The sequence below is a fragment of the Cornus florida genome, unplaced genomic scaffold (genome assembly GCF_030987335.1).
Source record: "Cornus florida cultivar Cherokee Brave unplaced genomic scaffold, ASM3098733v1 CherokeeBrave_3.0.0_Hap2_Chr07, whole genome shotgun sequence".
In the NCBI taxonomy this organism is placed as follows: Eukaryota; Viridiplantae; Streptophyta; class Magnoliopsida; order Cornales; family Cornaceae; genus Cornus; species Cornus florida.
In genome coordinates this window covers 1969181-1991690 of record NW_026775577.1, presented here as the reverse complement: position 1 = coordinate 1991690, position 22510 = coordinate 1969181, and the positions used below count along the sequence as shown (strand labels likewise).

Genomic DNA, 22510 nt, shown 5'->3' with positions numbered 1-22510 from the left:
TCTGGGCTATATGCTGTTACTATCCTTTTTTTTTTGAACTGTTTTATCTTTTAATTTTTCCCCTCTTTAAGTAATAATATAAATTATTGTAATTAGAAACCACAATTCAAAAAGTTTACAACAGCTAGAAAGATTTAACTTTTTATTCAAATTAAGACATAAACTCATATTTCCTATAGCATGGGCAATATTATTTCAAAACCTAATCACATTTATTAATTAATAGTTGAATGGATGTTCAAGATTTAATTGGATAATTTTTTATTTTTTATTTTTTACCTGGAAACGAATTCCAATGGATACTTTGATGGTAGATAACAAATATGTTCTTATACCTAATTTTAAGTTGAGATCTAAACTTGGTAAAGTAGGCTTCTAGGTCCTTTCGGATCGGATTTGCAGTAAAAAATGATCAATTTCATGATTTAGTTACTTGGACATAGAGTAAGACCATATTGAATACAATATTCCTTTTTACCATATCTCACTTCTATAAGAAAATTTTCTAATATTTCACAACTTTTATTGTGTTCATCTTCAAATTTTCTTATCTTTAGCCCCTACTTTGCAATCCTGACTCCGCCCCTAATTATAGGCAACATGTTTTTTTATAACTGAATTTTTATTAAATTAAATCAAGCATATATAGGTTTTATTCAGTTATTATTTGAAAATTAAAAACTATTTTTTGATTGACGATCTACGTAAGTTTTTGTGTTATTATAATTCTTTCAAAAAGTTTACATTGGCACCATTAATACAAAGTTAAAATCTTTATTCTAAGTTTCTTATATGTAAAATTGTTACATTAAATTAAATCATTCCTTTTTCATTTTTATGGTATTTGATTGAGTTTTTGTAAATTTTATGAATAAGATAATTGTGTCTATGTTAATCATATATGAAACATCAACAAATTTTAGTTTGTAAAATTGTGAGTCATGGTTCCCAAAACAGAATATTTATTTTGGGACAGAGGCATTATATATAGTTTCGCAAATGTATATAAGTAAGCTGATATTGAGGCTTCACATTTAACCTCACATGTACTGTCCAGCTTTTAATTTTAATAATACTTTTATCTCATATTAATTGTTCATTTAAAAAAATTTTGCAAGTCAAAATTATTAAAGTAGATATCTAATATAAAATACAAATAATATATAAATATATAAAAAGAATATGATTAAAAATTATCTCAAATGTGTCAAAAATAAAATGGGGCAGTAAAGTGAAAGTTTATGAAATGGACATAGGAAGTACTTGAAATGACAAGTTGACATCTCTTAAATGAACCCAATTGGGGCAATGAAGTCTACAAAGCTAATTTTGGAAATAAAAAAATAAGGTCAAAAATGACATTTCAATTACTAAATTTTAAGGAAAAATTACATATAAATGGAGTCAAAGTTCCATATTTACTTAGAGGCTGAGTCAAAGTTCCATATTTCTCTAAAATGGATTGCTGAGGTGGCACATGGTTTTTTACTGTTTAGAAATTGTGGTGCCTAAAATACCCTTCCGCGAAGGTATTACTTTTTCTTCGAAGGTACTACTTTTTTGAACTGAAGGTACTACTTTTTGGTGTCCAGGTACCATGTTTTTTAAACACCCGCGAAGGTACTACTTTTTCTCCGAAATTACTACTTTTTTGAACGGAAGGTACTATTTTTTTGAACTGAAGGTACTACTTTTTTGTTAGGGAAGGGCATTTTAGGCACCACAATTTTCTAAATAGTAAAAAATCATGTGCCACCTCAGCAATCCATTTTAAAGAAATATGGAACTTTAACTCAGTCTCTAAGTAAATATGGAACCTTAACTCCATTTATATGTAATTTTCTCAAATTTTAAAGGTCTACACAGCTCCCTAAGAAAGAGCCCACGTGGCACATAAAACCCAATGAACGGAGCTAATTGGCAAAACCATCCCCAACCATTTGGACCCCCTGCCCTTAATTTGACCACCCACAAACTCGGTCAAAACACAAACCCTCCTTCCTCCGATCCACAAATCACAACCAAACCCTAAAATTTAACTGTAACAAACTGTAGCTGTTGTCCACCCCCACAAACCTTCCCGCCTTTTCCGCAAATATTCCTCCCTTCTCTTCCTATATATTCCCCTCCATTCCCCAACAACATCCTCAGGCATTCTTGGTTTTGCAGTATTTCTCTATACCATATATAGAGAACTAACTGCAAAAACAATGGCAAGACAAATTGTAGCTCTTGCCCTCATCTTCGTGGCCATTATCGGCTCAGTTTATGCAGCAGACAATCCGGCGACACCCTCCGCCCCGCCTCAAGGCGGACAACAACAAGGTGGCGGACAACAACAAGGTGGTGGTCAACAGGGAGGACAACAACAGGGTGGCCCACAACAAGGTGGCGGACAACCACAGGGTGGCGGACAACAAGGTGGCGGCCAACCACAGGGTGGACAACAACAAGGTGGCGGACAGCCACAGGGTGGCCAACAACAAGGTGGTGGACAACCACAGGGTGGCCAACAACAAGGTGGCGGACAACCACAGGGTGGCCAACAACAAGGTGGCGGACAACAACAGGGTGGCCAACAAGGTGGCGGACAACAACAGGGTGGACAGGGCGCCGCTAATGCCCCAGCACAATCAGGCCAACAGAACCCTCCTCCTGTAGCCGCCGCCCCTAAGCAGGAAGGCAACAACGCCGCCCAACCACCTAAGCAATCCCAACCCACCCCCGCAGCTCCACCTAAGCAATCCGATAGCGCCGCCGCTCCCCCTAAGCAATCCGATAGCGCCGCTGCTCCACCTAAGGCAGACAAAGCCGCCGCTCCCCCTAAGCAATCCGATAACGCCTCACCACCAAAGGCTGACGCCCCCGCCCCTAAGTCCTCTTCCTCCGGCTCTCCAAAGTCTTCTTCTTCCGGTTCATCTACCCCATCTGAATCTCCCAAGGATGACTCCTCCGCATCTTCTTCCCCCCCGAAAAGTGGTGATGATGCTAGCTCTCCCCCAGCTGCCGGAGGAGCTGCTCCCTCAGAAGGAGGAGGTGATGGCTCAGCTCCCGCTGGAGTCGCTGAGGCACCTAAGAGTGGCACCACCGCTTTGAAGGTCACTTCTGCTGCCGGTGTTGCGGCCGCAGCCGTTGCTGGTTTCTTCTTATTCTAAATTTTATGAAAAGCCATTTAGGGGTGTGTTTGGATATCAACTGATTAATTAATGCTGTGTACTGTTCATATATACGTGCTTCATTTTCGTTGCACTAGATGAGAATAAAAGTTTTATAAGCCATGCACTGCATGGTGATTTCTATAAGTTTGTTTATTCATGACTTTGTAACACACAAGGTATCTTTTCGGTCGACATATGTTGCAACTTATTTAATGTACTCAATAATTATATAATGTACGTATATATTCTGAATTAATTTAACATCCACCTGAGATTTTTTTTTTTTTTTTTTTCTTTTCTTTGGCACATTCACTTGCATATACGAAAAATTGAATCCTCAAATTTTCACTTTGAAAAGTGAAAAATTAAACCCATGCATGCATGTTTTTATTTCTGCTCTTATTTATTCAGTTTCTTATTCTGCTTTCGGGGTTTAATTTTTTGTAAAATGATGTTTTCGAGCATGCTTGAAAGTTGAAACCAGTGTTGTTGCGCACCTTTTAAATTTATTATTTTTTTACTAGTCCAGTGGGCTCTGCTGTGTTCGTGAATGTTTCTCGGCTGGGCTGGGCTTTGCTGTAGAGCCTACTTGTTTTTTTATCTTGCTTTGAGCCTGTGTTTGTCTGGCCTTAATTGGTCCTGTACATGTACATGTAAACGCATCCTTTGCTTTATCTATACAAATTTATTACTTAATGGGATAAAAAATATATTTATATATACACATATATTTTGACATTTTTTTTTTTTTGTAACTTCATTATATTAGCGAGAGAAAATACTCTCTTATGAAAAAATTATTACATGCTCTCGGTCAATCATTAATTGACATGTGAGTAAATGTGACAATTTGATTTCTCTTTTTGCTTATGTGTCAACTAGTAATTTATCGAGACCATATGATCCCAGATCATGTAATAATTTCTCCTCTTTGATTGGCAATTCACGGTGTGGTGTGTCAGAGATGGTTGGAATCAACCTAATATTGTTGAGTTGATCTAACTAGCCGCATTTAGTCTCAAATTCACTCACATTAATCATTACTCCCTCGGTTTTAAAATAAATGTTTATCTTTCTATTTTTTACTGTCCAAAATAAATATTCCAATTAAAAAGTCAAAGTAATATATATATATATATATATATATATATATATATATATATAATAACATTACCTATTTAAACCTTCTTCTTGCATTGAACTTATAAAACTTTAAAAATATATTTGATAATTTATTCGCTCTAATACAATAAAAAAATTATACTAAAATTCATCATCTTTGAAAGTTATATTCCCAGACAAAGGGAGTAGCAGCACAATCAAATTATATCTTTCCTCCGCAATGACATTCTAAGTTTTAAGTTTAATTTCGACCGACAATTTGTAAGCGAATGTTAACTGACAAGGTCCTTAATTAATTGGAGATCATATGATATAATTTATATGTGGTTATCTGATTCATATTTCTGTTCAAAGGAACAGGTTTTGTAGTGAGAGTTGGTGGTTGAAGGATGAATTAAAGCAACAATAGTTGTCTGATAAAGCTTTTTTTGAAGGAATTAATGGGGACATACATAATAAGATGATGATGAGTCCGAGTTTTTAGGCCCACTTGAGGCGACATATTCCCCATGATTGACGGGCCGACCAATAAGTCTTTGAGCCCAAATTATCCCTCACGTTCTTTGATCCGATGCAAATCTGAGAGCGCTGATTGGCAAATAGGCAGCACCTATAGTGAATGCAGACTTTGTTATCACCATTGACCAACATAATTCCTTCCCTAGGGACCCACAACAAGAAAATGAGTGGCAATTTTATTTTTGTTTTTGTATATATATGTTGAAGTAGTTTTTCAGTTTTGATTACGTATATAGACATTTTTTTTTTTTTACCAACCAATGCTGCATAATATATATATATCTATAGGTTTTCTTTCTTTCTTTCTCTCCTTTTTATTTTTTATATTATGTCATACAAAATTGATAACCTTTGAGTTCTATTCCCTCTATTTCATAAAAAGTATTATGTTTGAAAAATCGTGACTTGACACTTTTTATTCGACAAAAGAAGTAATTAATTAAAATCTGATGATTTGGGCTGGCTCAAATTTGAATCTTATCCATCATATGTGCATGTTGGGAGTTTTGTCGCACATGAGTAGCTTCCCAACGTGCCACCTTTTAAGTTAGTTCATGAAAGAATGGACAGACCTTGATCGATCAAGAAATGACACATATACATCCAAGAGAAAAATATACATATATATATATATATATATATATATATATATGTAGTATAAGTTTTCAGTTTATTCAACACTTCTAGCTGCTCTTGTTTTCATTTAATTTAATCCATTGAGGATGTCACAGCAATCCAAAATGGTTCTACAAGGAAACAGATAGAGGTTGAAGAGTCACAAACAGTAGTAGAAGGAAAATTTAGAAAAAGAAAAAGGGAAGAAAATGAAGCCTAGCAAAAGGAATACCATAGACTAGTACTGAAGCTAGGGATGCATATTTTTTTCTTTTCCCATTGCTTTTCTCTTTCATTTCTTTAGATATATTTAGCTAAGTATATAAGTAGGATCACCATTAACATGGCTGATTTTCTAAGTTAATTAACAACGAGAGCCCTTCCGGCAGTTGAGTGCACCCGCAGTTGTGGTAATTTCCCCCACCAGAGAAGATGGCCTTGCACTTAAGCTAGAAGCCCTAGCATATGTCCCCGATGCACCGGCCCCGGACTGCCGGAAATACGCTCCGTTCAGCATCAAGTCCCCTTCTGACCTCCAGTTCCAGCGCCTCCATTCACTTTCTGGTGCATCCTCATGTTTGGTCACCTGCATGAAAATATACAAATATTTATTAAATGAAACTATATTATACACACACAAACTGACACACATGAATGTGAATGTAGTTCTCACCTCTTTCCTAAATCTAGCATCAGGTGCCAGAAATCTATTCCCTTGGCTGTTGATGGTAGGGGCTGCACTCCCACCAATGGCATACATTTCCCAATGTGTGTAGTCATTGTTCACCACATGAAAATACCCATGTCTACATCTGCAAATATTAAATCACGCAAGAGCATTAAAAATTATTATTATTATATCCTAATATTTCAATCATATTGTCTCTGTTTCTTATATATTATAAAAATAATAAAGAAAAAGTTTACAAATTGAAAAATGATATACTATTTCAAAGTTCAATTACTTGGACTGTTTTATTTGAACAGGAGTGACGTTAGTTATTATTATGACTTCATAACAACGTCATTTTCCACTCACACAAATGTGTATCAGAAAGCCGGACTTAGCTATTAGCTAATTACGATAACGATAAAGTATAACATTACCTGGGCATCCTTTGCACAAGCCCTTCACCAAAATGGTTGAAAGCAACGGTGACTTGCATGTTCTTGTCCTGTGTGAATGAGTCACTGTGCCCTAAAAGCATGACCTTGTCATGATGGGTCATGTAGTTATTAGAGATGGTAATGGCTGTAGATCCATGGATGACATCAATGAGTCCATCATTGCAATTGGACAAGGAGCAATGATCCACCCATATGTGCTTTCCAGCCAAAATGGACACACCGTCACCGTCCGACACCCTCCAATACCCGGAATGAGTCGGAGAGTCCCTGATATCACCACTCCCTCCTTGTTTACAGTCATGTATGTGGATGCCATGTATGATGATGTTAGAAGCATAATGAATGGTGATGCATGGCCCATCGGCAATGTGAACGCTCGCACCCCTACCATCAATGGTCTTGAATGAGTTCATCACAAGCTCTTTGTTCAGCTTGATCACCATGTCACGTTTGAAGACGATCCACAACGGCTCATCCTGTATCACAGCATGTCTCAGAGTTCCTGGCTTAGGGTTCACAGCATCGTCGTCGCCGGAGTCGGTGACCACGTAAATCCTTCCATTTCGTCCTCCAATTGCGTCCTTACCGAATCCGATGGCGCAATCAGCTAGTCGTTGGCGATTGTTCTCCCAATTGGGGTCACAACGCCAGCAATCGTCGATGGGGTTGCCAGTTCCACATGAAAGATAGCCTAAGTTCCTCCTAGACGCATTGATGCTCCTGTAAAAATATAAAGGAAACAAAATTTTAGCCATTGTTGAAATGTTGCAGTAAACTTATTATATAAGTTTGTAGCATTAATTACCTGTGAACATCTTCTACCACTAGGTCAGGGTCTTGGACTGGTGAGGAGGAAACAAGAGCTAGGTTTAGAAGGGAAAACAGGAGGAGAAGAGAGAATGGGATGGTGATTGCCATTTTCTTTTCCACTGTTTGGAAAGATGGTTGATGGAGGGGGTGAGAAATGAGGGTGTGTTTGGGTGGGGTTATAAAGGAATAAAGCCGGGATAAATGGCGTGATTAACCTGAATTAACATGTAGGGTCCAAACCGCCTTGTAATTTCAGGTTTACTTTGCCTTTGTTCTCATTAAGTTGGTAGTTTAAACAGTTATAAGATATAAAGCATGATTTTCTCTCCCTCTAATTATGCTTTGTGTACTACAAAACCTTGTGCTTATTTTTCAAACTTTGTAGACAAAAATGCTGACCCATGTTTCGCTCTCAATTAAGTCGCACCACTTTGTAGGGAATCTAATTTTTTTTTTTTTTGGTTCGATAAATACTCATACATTTACAAATACTCACTACGGGTTCAAAACACTCACTTCTCTTTAGAGGTGAAGGGTAGTTCTACGAACGAAACTAAAGACCCAATGGTACTTGTTGACATGAATATATATTGAATAATGTTAAATTAATCCGGAATATTTCAAGTAAACATAAAAGAAAAGAAACCATGTGTGAGTGTATTTTAAACCCAAACTACTAAATGTTAATGTCTGAGTGAGTTTATCAAAATCAATTATAGTTATGTTTTTAAAACTCCATAGTTACAAATTTTTAAGTTTAAGCATGCAAATTGAGTGTACCATAATCATGAGTTCGAGCAGATTAATGACAAATATTAGATAGGTATACAATCATTCTTGTGATGTCTTGATATATGTAACACTATGAATAAGACCAAGTTTAAATAAATAATGGGGGTGGAAAAACCTTCTATGATTGGAAATAATTAAACAAATAATAAGGGTTATCATTTTTAAGGTAACCAAAAATAGAAGGTCCAAGTTTGTTTTTTTTTTTTTTTTTTTTTTGGGTAAAAAAGGTCCAAGTTGTTAGTTAGTGGAGTTGAAACTGAAACCATTTGAATTGAGACAATGTCACATCTACCATCATGCCTTTCATTGACTTCTTCATTTTTCTCTCTTTTGGAGTTTTAGAGGTTGTCCATTTTTGACCTGAGGAGTATTGATTAATGCCTTAACAAAGGGAAATAGATTCTAATATTCCATCATCTTTTTCCTTCCACTGACTGCGGAAGAAACTTTGGTTTACTAATTAATTAAAATTCACATAGAACAGGTAGTCTTTGGGTTATCGTCGTCCATTTTGTTAATTCGATTTACCTGAAACAGATCTCCTCTTCTTCTAACTCATTATTCCTCTTCCTTATATTCTCTCTCTTTCTCGCCCCTCTTCTTTCTTTTCTTTGTTTCTCTATCTATATCTACTCTATATGTTCTATATGCATGTTTATGCAAAAAACTATATATGTATATATGATTTTTGAATCCATAATTTAGGTTTAAAGGGCGGTGTATTCTAGTAACATTTTATTTACTTTTTAAAAGAAATAATAAGGGTTGAAATTCTTGTGTGAATAAATGAATGTGTGAGTTTCTGTCAATAAAATAAAAAAAATTCTAAAGTTTAAAAGATCCTAAGATTATCAATCTTCAAATAAAATACATGTTTATCAGTTAAAACATATTCATTTTATTAGTATTTCAAGCATAACTTATGAGTTAGAGTAGGATTGTTCATGAAATTAAAATTGTTACTGAAGGATGATATTTAAATTTGATAATATATACGACTAATTTTCATTGTCAAATTCAATAATCTAAAAAAAAAAAAAAAATTTGATATATTATAGAATTGGGCTTCTAGAAGACTAGAACCATCATCACATATTACGTAATTATGTGGGAATCATGAGATGTTACTGGCGTGACTCACATTAATTAGCCACAATATTTTATAATTTTTATCTACTTTTTTTTATCCGACAATTTTGAGAGCCTTAATTTTCACTTTTCAACTTTATCCGGTTTAATCTCTTTGAGGTCAAAGAAACTGTATCAAATCATTACGCTATCATTTTGGTCCAGTCAGACTTATACCAGCCTCGGCCCAACTTTTAAGTGGGCCTAGGCTGATAGTGTCTGTGCTCTCTAGACTTGGCTTAGGCAGTAACTTTGTAACTATTCCACCTTAAATATCATTGGGCTTTGGTAGAACCATACCATCAAAGGGCCTTCTATTCAAGACTTGTTCGGTATCTATTAACCCAAACTTTTTCGAACCCTTCATAAGATTGTTTGGTGTAGTCCATCGACGATCATTTAATCACTTTAAAGACCTCCATGATCGTTTTCCCAAAAGTCGGACACATGGGACAATATTTATACGAATGAGAAATGACGTATTAAGGGCTTCTTTGACTAATGTTTTTACTTTGTGTGTTTTTTTTTTTTTTTGTTAGTACACTGTAACAAAGTAAAAGTACAAAGCATATTTAGTAACATTTGCAGTCATTTAAATAGTACCGCTTCCAAAATTGAGTTTAAAATCAAAAGCATCAAAATGGTGCTTTTGTTCATTTTTATTTATTTATTATTTATTTATTTTTTCTAAATTAACATTTTTTACTAACCGTTCAAATTTTCAAACTTACAATACTTTTTACCAAACATGTTCTTATATTTTTACTTTAAAAAATCTTGTAATAAATTTACGTTACCAAAGAAGCTTTGAAATAGTGTTGAACATATTCTAAAGTGGAGGCATTGCTTCTACTTCGCATCAAAGTAAAAGTACAAAACAACTATGATTTGTCAAACGAGCCCTAAGTTATCTCCCACGGATATAAAAAGAAAGAAATTGATGTGTCCAACCATTCAATTACTTATCATTTTCCTTCATTAATGGTTAGATTGTGATATTGGCAAGTGGAGTATTAATGATGTTGATAATGATGGTGATGGCAATTGATTTTTTTGCTAAAAATGTTCTTAGGACTAGTTATTAAAATGATAATGGAGTTCTAAGAAATAGGGTTGTAAATGAGCCGAGCCGAGTTTTGGGTTGTTCGAGCTTGGCTCGTCATCTCCAGAGAAGTGCTCGGGCTCGGCTCGTGTTCAGGTGAGCTTGAGCTAGTCGAGCTTGGTAGAATTGCGAAAAGCTCGGACTCGGCTAGGCTTGGGCTTGGTTACATACCCTACCATCACAATACAATAAACAACACATATCATTCATGAAATCTGATCGGTCTCTTCCATGAAATCCGATCTCCACCTCCAACAAAAACGAAGAAGAAGAAGAAGAAGAAATACAAACAAATTTTCAAGATCAAAATCACACTTTACAAGATTTTAGAGACTCGATCTAAAGATATTCCACTACCTGAACTTAAACGTGCGTTTGAGAGAGACATCAAGATCCATTTGAAGGAGAAAGAATGGTGTCGCCGTTGTTTATGGGATTATCTGAAGATCCCTTATCGCTTCCGCTGGAGACTTTTTATTTTAGGGTTATACAGTTATACTTATCTTTTAACTTAAAGATAATCAACCGCTGAGAAGATGAATAAGTATTTAATGGTTGAGATGTAGTTTTATTTGAATGTGGGTTAAAGTCTTATAATTCTTTCGGCCATTATGTGAATTGGGCCAAACTTATATTCATTTGGACCAAACCTTTTAAATATAAAATTGTAATACAAATGGGCTTTCTTAACGAGCTTGCTCACGAGCCTAACGAGCCGAGCTCAAGGTTGCTCCAGCTCGGCTCGTTACTAAACGAGCTTGAAAATTGGGTTCGAGTTCGGCTTGTTTATTAAATGAACGAGTCCGAGTCGAGCTTTTAACGAGCCGAGCCTGAGCTGTTCATGAACAACTCGGTTCATTTGCAGTCCTACTAAGAAATGTTTTAGACGCTATTCCATAATTCATAGGAAAAAAGTAGATTATAGGACCCAAAGAAAAATTTAATAAACGAATGTTGTACTCGTATAGTGGACCGTGGTCATTAATACTATAACACTTTTAGATAAAATTATTTTTTATTGGTCACTTTATTAATATTTTTCCTAGTTTTAATTTTGACAAAAAGATACATGTTTCAGAATTGAATACTGATACTTACACTCAACATTTAGAGTAAATTGTCTAATGAAATAATTTTTAATTGGATATTTATACCAAATACAACTAAGTAGATGACTCCACTTCCTTATTTGTTACATAATTGACCAATTAAAAGAATATGTCTAACAATTTATTATAATTATTCGGTATAAGAATCATTTTCCTTCAAAATTTTATTGAAGTATACATATAATTTTTGATAATAAATAGAGCAGTAGATAACTTTTTTAGGAGTGTAAATACAGTTCACTGCAATTACTGGAGTACTAAATTAATTTGACTTTTGTAATGTTAAATATTAAAAAGTCTCATTTAGGTGAAGCATTTAGAGCCAAAATTATTTCAATATCAACCTTGTTGTAAGACAGTAATGTGACTTCCAAATGTGTTTACACAACACTTCTCAAAATTTGTGTATAAAAGAGAAATTATTATTTGAATAATTCAACTCTTCAATGAAAATAAATTTCTTTAACATTATTAAATCTCGAAGGTTCATTATAATTTACAATTTGTTGGGTTTGAGATTAGTGAATTGGTGCCTTAAATGTAAAATTGAAGAAATTTTAGTTCAGAGTTTAAATTAACTTTTGTCCAATTTCAATATCAAGACACTCCCAAAATCCTAACTTTGTAGTTATTTAGTGTATATAATGTAAAAACTGATATTTTTGATATTTTATACATGTGTGGAAAGACTTCACGAGAAATTATTATATAATTTCAAGATCATTGATTTCGGATCAATTATTGTTTGATAAATAAATTTGTAAATTTGATAAATAAATTTGTAAATTTTACGTCGGTGATCATGCAAAAATATCTCCTGCTTCACAATAAAAAATCTAAAAAAAAGTGCATCAATAATAAAACCCACCTTACACTTTCTGGTGAAATTAAGTTTGTGTTCTTTTGGCGAGTTGGATGGGATCACTCTGCATTTTCTTTTCTGCCAAACACAAGTAAACAAGATGGAGGTCATAAATGGTCCCCCATTGATGTGAAGAAGAAATGTGAGTACTGTGGTTGAGTCAACAATGTTATGTCACGTAGCACATTGTTAGTCACATACCTATATTTCAATATAAGATCTTCACTTTTATTTATTTATTTATTATTTTCTTGGTGATAGTAGTATACCCTTAAAAAATTATTTACATCTAAAAAGATTCAAATCTTAGATTTGATATTTTCTGAGATACCATAACTAAGTTTACTTTTTTTTTTTTTTAATTTTTTATTTTCTATCTTGGAATTCATAACTTTTTCATTGCATTTTCCTTTCGATCCCCTTTCCAGTAAGTTCAATTTAGCTTAGACTTTGATGAGAAATAAGGTTATGAAAACAACAATGTGGTGAATAAAGTAACGAGTAAGCTCTTATTATTAACTGTCTATTGAGATAGTTATTAAAAATATTCATTTGATTTTTTACATGTATCAAAAAATGCAATGAGATCTCATGACTTTCGTTTTTTTAGAGCCTTCCAAATTCGAGATATTATTAGACATGCATAGTTTCGAGTGGTCCGGCGCTAGAAAGCATGGACCCTGTACTCCCTATACTTAGGGGTGCCATGCATGTGTCAGACACTAGGACACTGGCGGTGTCAACCTTAAGACACCAATTAGATATATGTCAGATACGAAAAATAATATATTTTTTTCTTGAACACATATTGAAAATTTTCAAGATACCGAGTGTCATGCCTGTGTCAGACGCTAGGACACCAGTTGGATACATGTCAGATATGAAAAATAATATATTTTTTTTCTTGAACATGATTAGGACACATTTTGAAAATTTTTAAGACATGATGAAGTAATTTTGTAATTGTATGTTTTTAAAGAAATGGATCTAATGTAATTTAAATTATATTATGGATAAAATAAAAATAAAACACATCTAGCTGTAAGTCCAAAATAGTGATTTTATTCACCAAGATAAAATGAGTAAAAATTATTATTATTTTTATCCATAATAATATATTATATTAATAATATATATTCTTTTGACATGACCATATCTAGTGTTCTATTTTTTTTTACATTTATCATATCATCGTGTCCTATTCGTGTCCATATTTGTGCTTCTTATGTTTGGAGCCAATCCCTAGCTAACTCACGAACTGTTATGTCAATTTTATGTTAACTTTATTCAGATTTTATTTTCACATTAGCTAGTGATGGGTCGGATCACCCCGATTATGAGTAATAATTCTCATTGCATACTATAAAGCATCTTAAAAATAAAAAACCTTTAAATCTTGTGGTGAGTTGGATATTTGAAATAAATCATATTCAGACAATATAGGTGTGATGGATCATTAAAAGCTATCACTTATCATGTAAGCCTGGTAAGGTAATCCATGAAAAATGTTTCAGAAGCCTTTCCTACTCTGGAAGACATAAATGCCATAGAGGTGACTGACAAAATATATCTATATATATATATATATATATATATATATTTGAAATCTACTTATCATCAAGAGTGCATTCTAGCACTTGACTTTTTGTGGATTGATGTTATGCAACTGTGGCCATATCCCAAAAAAGGAATAGGTGTTTTGAATCCAAACACCTCCTTGTGTGATTTGCTCTGCCACCCTCTCAACTGTATTCTAGATAATAAAACCTATCATCCAATTGGGTGATGATATTTTTATATATAATACAATTAAATAGTGTGTATTGATGAAGTAATTGGACAAGATTTGACAATATTAATTATGTTGACAAACCCATTTCTCTTTTTAATTTTTTCAATAAATTTACATAAATTTATCACTCACATAAATGGAACAATTCAAAAACACACACACATATACATACATAGAAAACATATATATATATATATACACACACACACATACATATATATATGTTTTCTATCTCATTTATGATATATCACTCGATTCACTCGTCCTCTTTCACGGTTTCACCTCTGTTTTTGCAGATTCAACTTTCACGGTTTTGAAGCAAAACTACCGATTGAAAATGATCACGTGACTAGCATTTGCCCATAAAAGCAAGTTGCATTTGAACACTCACAGCGCATATTAGCACATCACGTCACTCCACTCCCATCACGCGCCAAAAACCCAATCCATCTACCGAAACGAAATCTAGAAAAAGCAACCCAATCCATATCTCCATCCAATCACTTCTGTCCACCTGTCAAAAAGGCCACGTATCCCCGTTTTAGTACCATCATCATCTCTTCGTACAAGTCACAGAGGACTCAAACGCCCTTTCTCTTTCTCTCCAAAAAGATCCCAAAAAGCTTCACTTTTTTCTCGCTTTTTCTCTCACTACAGCATATACGTGTAGAGAGGGGAAGTGTTTTTAGAGAGAGAGAGAGTATGTGCAACAATAACTCTCCCAGTCCTATGCTCAACAAACCAGCGCGTAAAATTAGAACCAAGACGAGGAAGCCCAAGTTCCTCAGCCTCCTCCTAGAGCTCTCGCCGGAAAACACACAACAATCCGGCGGAGGAATGACCACCACCACCCATCACCAGCTCGAGCTATTCCCACTGCACCCAGAAAACTTAACCCAAGAAAAAGACAGTACTACCCACGACGACAACAACCTCGAACACTTCTTCGCCGCTGCGGACGGCGGCTCCACAACCCTCACCGCCCTCCTCGGCGGCTCCTCCGCCACCACTTCTTCAGAAGAAAACAACTCGATGTCACTAACGTACGCCTACGGGGGACAGGACAGCGAGGAGGTGGAGTTGGTACGGACGGCGCTGAGGAGCAAAGAGAGGGACGCGAGTGAAGAGAAGTGGGTCTGCTACTCGGAGGTCGTTGAGAGGAAGAATGAGCTGGAAGTTACTAGCTGCGCCGCGGACCTACAGTATAAAAATCAGACGGTGGCTGGGTTGTCGTTGAAGCTTGATTATCAAGAGATCATGAATGCTTGGTCTGATAAGGGTCCACTTTACATCCAAACCGCTGATGAGTCCCCACAAACCGTTCCTGATCTGTCTGATGATCCCAACGTGAGCCCCTTTCTTACTCTATTGATTATGTTCATTATATCATGCATTTACGTTTATCTATAATGATTTGAATTATTATTTGCATAGATATAAATAATAATGATAAAAAATTGATTGGTTTTTATTATGATTATAATGAACAGAGTCAAACTCGCTTTTGTGAACCTTATTATGGGACCCATATAATCCAACGGCTAAGTTTACATGATTGAATTTTCGTTGATATATATACACACACTGTATGTATAATGTACGACTATTATGGTAGTGAGTGTTAGTGCAGGGTGGGGTACGTTGAATGTGAACAGTGAATGGTATTGATTGCTTGGCGGAATCTGGACCCACGGTGTAGTTGCACTTTTTGCTTTTTCCATATAGAGGGCCCCAATCACGCATTATGCACCTAACCATTTACTAAGTTGTATTTTGGGTGTAGGTTTTGCAGATTTATTAGTCATTTCAATTTCTTGGATTTTTCCAAATCGGTTTTTCATATATAATAATTCACTGCTAATAAATAGCGTATCATTCTAATTAATTATTTATATTCAACTTCTTCTGAGATTTATTATTATTATTATTATTATCAGTTTCATGACAAGAAACACCCACCTATTCAAACACATTCTATTCGCTTTAACCCTTCCTTCTCTTTAAAGATGAAAAAGTTATATCATTGGTCCATTGAGTGAAAAGTCAATTTCGTTAAATCTTTTCAATTATCACTCATTAAATATTAGTATAAGCTCCTAAAGCTATAGTCGTGAAACTTTAAATTTTTATTTTTTTATTTTTTTAAAGCAAGAATGTTATATGAGAAATTAAAGGTGAGAAGGTTCAAAATCGGGCTCTCATGGACAATGGGGAGCAACGATAAAAACATTTTCCTTAAAAAAGGGTTATTATTTGAGAAATTTGGGACATTAATTGAAGTAACTGAAAGGCATTAATGGAACTGATTAAGGATGGGTAGTTATGAAATGAGACCATTTCAAGATTTAGATATATTATCAATTTTGTTGAATGGTTGCTATATTTTGTACTGCACTTGATCCAAAAATTGATTGGTTAGTACAAACACACACATGCATATTTGTCCCATGCCCACAATGGCCTTAACTCAATAATGGATATTTATTTGTACCAGGCATGTTAGGTTTTAAGTTTTCATCTTCACCAACACACCACTTGAATTATTTGATCATTGTACCAAAAACTAATTGTACTCCTAAAAATAGGATTCTTAAGTTTGAGAATGAAGATTTGAGTTTTTACAATGGTCACTTAGCGTAAATAATGTAAATATTAAGTTTATATTAGGGTTAGTTGCGATCAATTGACTAAAATGACCAATAGGTGTTAGCCCAGATTTGCTCGAACTTTCGAGGGATTTTTTTTTAATTTTTTGGACTAAAGTGCTATTACCTAAGAATCGGAATTAGTAAATTGACTTCGTAGAAATTTTTTGTTCTATAGGGGATGATGGATGGTAGGGGAAGCAATGGAGGGTTGTGGAGAGTCCCAGAGAAGTGCTGCAGCAATGGCCTTGTCAAACCGAAAATGGAGGAAGTACAAGGTGGAGAAGAGTGGAAGATGGGGCAGAGAGAGGCTAGTGTGTTGAGATACAAGGAGAAGAGGCAGAACAGGCTTTTCTCTAAGCGTATCCGCTACGAAGTTCGAAAGCTCAACGCCGATAAACGGCCCCGTGTCATGGTAACTCATCTGATTAATTTCTAGTCGTCGTCCGTCATCATCATTCTTGTCTTAATCTCATATGAATGGAGACTGTCATTAATTTTCAAAATCCCCATTAATGATTGATTTCTGAAAACGAGTATCCAATTTCATTTTTCGTTCGAGACAATTTTGATTCTTATTGTGTTTTCTTCTCCAATTCTCTTTCTTCTATTTTGCAGGGGAGATTTGTTAAGAGCAGTTGAGGAGAAAGTACATATTTTTCGAACACTTGTGATGATACCAGACAATAAGGGCTTATATGGTCCTCAAAAGTAGTGTTCTTATTTCTCTTTTGTAAAGACACTGAAGTGGTATAGCATGCTAAAATAGCTAGACTCCGGAATGATAGGAGTTTCGTGCACTAAACTAATCTATTATAAGTTCCAAATCTAAAGGGAATTTGTATTTTTGTGCACTTGTTCAACTTGCAATGTGATTAAGAATTAATCAGCTTAATTTGTAAACATATATGGCAAATTTTGCAATAAAAGGTTTAAGTTTTAGCAAGTTCATAAACAAGGGGATCAACAGGTCAGTGACCTAGCGGTGTCCCTTCCTTATTTTTCAAAGGGTGGTCAGAATTCAAGCTTTAATCGAGGCATATGTGTGACCTAGAGGTATCACTTCCTTATTTTTCAAAGGGAGATCAGGATTCTAGCTTTAATCGAGGCATATATATGTGAATATCAACTATGAAAAAAAAAAAAGTTAATAAACAAAGGGTAATGTAGTTTAAATCATGGATTAATTAAGTAGATAACTGGTGAAGATAACATTAGTTACGAAAGAAAGAAAATCACCTATCATTTTTGGTTGAAAGGAAATAAAACTATTCTAATTACGAAAGAAGAGAAAATCACCTATTGTTTTTGGTTGAAAGGAAATAAAACTATTCTAATGAATTTACTAATATATTATTTTTTTTTATAGATTTTGTCTCTTATTAAAAATAACAAATTAAGCATTAAAAAGTTTCATTAAAAATGTTAGCGCTTCATTCTTGAAAGAATAACAAAACTCAGTTCTTTCTTTTTCTTTTAAAATTTTATACCAAACACACAAATCATGTCCCAACAATTTCTTCTTCTTTTTTTTTCTTTTCTACTTTGCATTTCTTTCCAACCAAACTGGACCTGTAAACGGTACGACGCAATTACAAAAGGCATGTAGCCCAAGACCAAATAAAACCCCAGCTGAAACAAGGCGACTGGCCCAATCCCAATACAGAGCTCCAGTTCTGTTAACTATTGGAATTCAAAATTCCAACCGTTGATCAACAACGATTATAAAAAATAAAAAATAAATACAGAGGATGAAGGATACTTTTCGTGATATCATTGGAATTTTTTTTTTTTTTTTTTTTTTCGACAAACAAGTAAACATTACATAGAAACACAAAACAGATCAGTCTTAACCAACTTAATTACAGAAGCAGGCACATGCTCTAACACCATATCATGATGGTTAAGATTCCTTGAAATATCTGCAATGAACAAACAGAATTTCCTTCCAGACAAATAAATAGATAAGGAAATAATATCAATAATAACAACAACATCAAAGTTATTGGATACAAGAATCCTATTTTTACATCCTGCTCTATTTATAGTCACGACTCAGTCAAATTATATTTTATGATGTATTATTTTACTTATTACTTTACCCATTTTAACTTTGGCTGTAAGCATTCTATATACATTATTATATATATACATATATTGAAAGGTAAGCATACTATATTATTCTTCCTTATAATCATATAAAGTGTCTACTAACTTGATTCGTTTACGTGTGAATTTTCCTATATTCCAATTCCCACCACTGGTTGTCTGTGAAAGTGTTTATATGTAATCATTAGAAACTTGTTATTGCTCTGCGATGCTTAGGTTTCTTACTTTCCTTTTGGTTTGACTTCATATATATATATATATGTGTGTGTGTGTGTGTGTGTGTGTGTGTGTGTTTAGTATTGAACTTTTGTATATATATATATATATAATATGTGTGTGTGTTTAGTATTGAACGTTTGTATATATATATATATATATATATAATATGTGTGTGTGTTTAGTATTGAACGTTTGATGGAGGAAAGATCCTTTGCAAGATCTTTTGGCGATGACATAATCAACTTGCACGAATTCATGACAGAAAGGTAGAAAATTTCATATTTATGTTTATGTTTTTGTATGTATATAATAGATAGATATATATATATATATACACACACGTCACACTTGTGTGTGACAGATATACTTATGGTTCATTATGAGAAATGATCAATATTCGAATTGGTTTGGTTGGATGGATGAAGTTGCATGTCTCTATTAGTGTCTTCTCTTTTTGCCAAAGGTTCATTTGCAGAAAAGGGAGACTGTTAATTGGTGCTTTTCCCAAAGCGCGTGTTTGGATAGATAATTGACACATGACTACTACTTTTTGAGGCTCTGTTTGGTAGAAAATCAACGTCTGTTTGGTTTGTTTCAAATCGACTCCATTTAGGTCACATGGTAGATTTCCTGCATTTTAATGCCACGCAAGGAAAAAGGCCTCAACATTTATTTTTAACCACACAACTCTTAATAATCACAATTTATTCATACAATCAAATTAGAACCATCACAATTCACTCGAATAATTAAAGTCGAGAATCTCGTGAAGGGTTCCGTGCTTTGGTCATGTGCTACGTATAGATTGTTAGTATAGATTGTTAGTACACTACGCTATATCATAATAGAATATATATATAAAAAGTTATTGTATAAGCGAATGTCGTGACACAGAAAGCGATATGACCAAAGAGCAAACCCGAAACAATCCGAAATTTCATATATATTGTCGTTAATTCCATGTTATTTTCTTCTATTGGAGTGTTTCTAAACAATTATATAAAGTTCTGCACCTTTCTGCTTCTATTCACTGTAAAAATAATGTGGGAAGAATATATGGCTTTGAGAACATTTCCATACATTCAAGTTTTAAGGCTGAGTGTTTGACCGTTAAGAGTGAATCTTGAACTTGAAGAATCACCACTAAGATTCTCCAATATAGTGTAATTAAAATATAAGAGCAAATTTTAAGAATAATAATAAAAATAAAAATAAAAATAAAAAAATTATGTTGAAGCTTTTAGAAAATTGGGAGGATGGAATTTTTTGTTTCGATTGTTAATAATAATTTTAAATGTTAGGTTTGACATCAAGTTACTCACCATTTATCCTTAAAAGTTGAAATGTTAGAGACCATACAACTCAATTATTTGTATATATTTTTTTGATATAAATAAGATGTTTCAATAAATATTTCTCATTCGTATAATCAATTATTTGATTTTTTAAAAATATAAATAGGATGTTTCAACAAATATTTATCATTCATATACCCTATGTTGCAATTTTGATACTTGTAGTTCAACCAATTACTCCAAAAGTTTAAATTGTTACACCCTCTCTTAAACATGTACTACTTCAAAGATTTAGTTAGGAGGGTTCTCTTTTTCATAATTAAAGACCAACATTGACATAAAATTTACATAAATAGATTGCTAAGACTTTTAAGCTGTTTGGACCATCTCAAGATGGCCGAGATGACACAAATTTTGGGCCACTTTTGTCGTGAATTCCTATTCTTAATTGGATTCGACCTAATAATCAATACTCACTACCAACATTAATCAACATTATTAATCACTTGTGTTAGTAACATATACCCATTTTTGGCCATATTCCATCACTTAGGGTGGTAGTTTTACATTTTTCAGTATTGAACTTTGTAGCCTAGTTAGTGTACAAATATATATTTTCGGAAGTAATACTTCAAAAAAAAAAAAAACTACTTTTAGTCTCTTATGCCTACTATATTTTTATTTTATAACATAAAAACTTAGTACAACCAATAAGGAAATATAGATTGTTGCAGTGAGATGGAGAATTCTAAAACATGAAAGAATCTGTAAAAATTAGTAGATTAGTAAGATTTAAGAATATAGAATTTGGAATATATAGATATTTAGGTAGATAATTTTAGAAATTAAATATTAACCATAGAGAATATGTATATATGCGTGCTAATTTAACAAAAAGTTACAAGTTAGAACCACTTCGAAATGAATTTAAAACCACTTAATAGTTTTAACCATTAATATGATATAGTTTACTGAATTCAACTTCCTTCTTTTGGACTGAAGATATAAATGCAACTTGTACCAATCACATGATAGATACAAAACAGAAATTGGATATAAATGCATACAAAACAGAAATTGGATATAAATGCAACCTGATTAGTACGCGCATGCGTGCATTACATGGCATATACAAAAGAAAAGTTTGCTTAATATGCATTACATGATATATACAAAAGAGAAATCTTACCTTAATTGATGTTCTATATTGATGTTATCTCACAAAAATTTGTTGACAAAAGAAGAGAGAGCACAAGACTGCTCATACACAAGCCTTCTTGGGCATGTTCACTTGTGCTCTCTTTCTTCTGTCAACAATTTTCAAACGTTGTTATCGCGGCCATAAAACCAGTCCTGAGATCCCCAGCCTTCCCTGCCTCCTGCAAACAAGAATTGAGAAAACTAATCCATCATAATTCAAATATTGTATGGAAAAAAGAAGATCCTTTAAACAAATTGGAAAAGGAACATTAGAATTACATACATCACAAAAATGGAACAAGACGAATTTTCCAAGAATTGTGAGACCAAAAAGAAAAGTACACAGACTCTCTAGCTTGTTCTGTGCTTGAAAAGATCATATATATTTTGTCAAGGGTAGAGAAGCTTCATGAGTCATTTAGCCAAGTTGTTGAAAGACAAGGCAAGTGTGTGAGGAGGGTCCACTTTACTTGGTGAGATGAGAGAGTCATCAAGACAAGTGGCTTCTTATTTGAAAGTATCTTTTTTATTGATCAACATCACATTGATTATGTAATTACAAGTCCACCACCTGTGAAGATTTTATATCCTAAAGAGATGACTTGCAAAGGTACGTGTGTGTCGATTATTCATTTGTTGTTGCCAAACAAAAAAAATATCATTATTACTGATACTGTGACAACTGATTGGTAAGATGTAATAAAAAGTGGACAAGTTTTAGCCGCCAAATAAACCTACTGTGGTTAGGTTTTTACATCATAGATTTACACCAACGGTTTGATCCAAATCTGTTAGATTGAGATACAGATTCAAATATTATTTACTGATGTACTTACACGTTTCGTATTTTAATATTAATAATATATCACAAATATATAAACTAATTCTTATGAAGTTGATTTTCT

At 33.7% G+C, this 22510-nt stretch overlaps 3 protein-coding genes and 1 long non-coding RNA gene across 4 annotated transcripts; 2 read left to right on the top strand and 2 right to left on the bottom strand.

Annotated features, from left to right (window-relative positions):
• The first annotated feature begins 2155 nt into the window (after nucleotides 1–2155).
• Nucleotides 2156–3414, top strand: LOC132267403 (uncharacterized). The gene has a single exon (XM_059768566.1). The coding sequence runs from the start codon at nucleotides 2211–2213 to the stop codon at nucleotides 3153–3155; it is 945 nt and encodes a 314-aa protein (XP_059624549.1). The 5' UTR covers nucleotides 2156–2210; the 3' UTR covers nucleotides 3156–3414.
• A 2038-nt stretch (nucleotides 3415–5452) lies between these two features.
• On the bottom strand, nucleotides 5453–7487 carry LOC132315705 (pectate lyase-like). The gene is made up of 4 exons (XM_059814065.1): nucleotides 7348–7487; nucleotides 6522–7262; nucleotides 6088–6226; nucleotides 5453–6000 (listed from the first exon to the last, which is right to left on the bottom strand). The coding sequence occupies exons 1-4, from the start codon at nucleotides 7458–7460 to the stop codon at nucleotides 5779–5781; spliced, it is 1215 nt and encodes a 404-aa protein (XP_059670048.1). The 5' UTR covers nucleotides 7461–7487; the 3' UTR covers nucleotides 5453–5778.
• A 7218-nt stretch (nucleotides 7488–14705) lies between these two features.
• LOC132315706 (protein CHLOROPLAST IMPORT APPARATUS 2-like) lies at nucleotides 14706–17630 on the top strand. The gene is made up of 3 exons (XM_059814066.1): nucleotides 14706–15484; nucleotides 16961–17197; nucleotides 17401–17630. Exons 1-3 carry the CDS (start codon nucleotides 14840–14842, stop codon nucleotides 17422–17424), a joined length of 906 nt encoding a protein of 301 aa, XP_059670049.1. The 5' UTR covers nucleotides 14706–14839; the 3' UTR covers nucleotides 17425–17630.
• A 657-nt stretch (nucleotides 17631–18287) lies between these two features.
• Nucleotides 18288–22052, bottom strand: LOC132315707 (uncharacterized). The gene is made up of 3 exons (XR_009483766.1): nucleotides 21889–22052; nucleotides 21595–21784; nucleotides 18288–18704 (listed from the first exon to the last, which is right to left on the bottom strand). It is a non-coding gene; the product is annotated as an uncharacterized LOC132315707 (long non-coding RNA).
• Nucleotides 22053–22510: the final 458 nt, after the last annotated feature.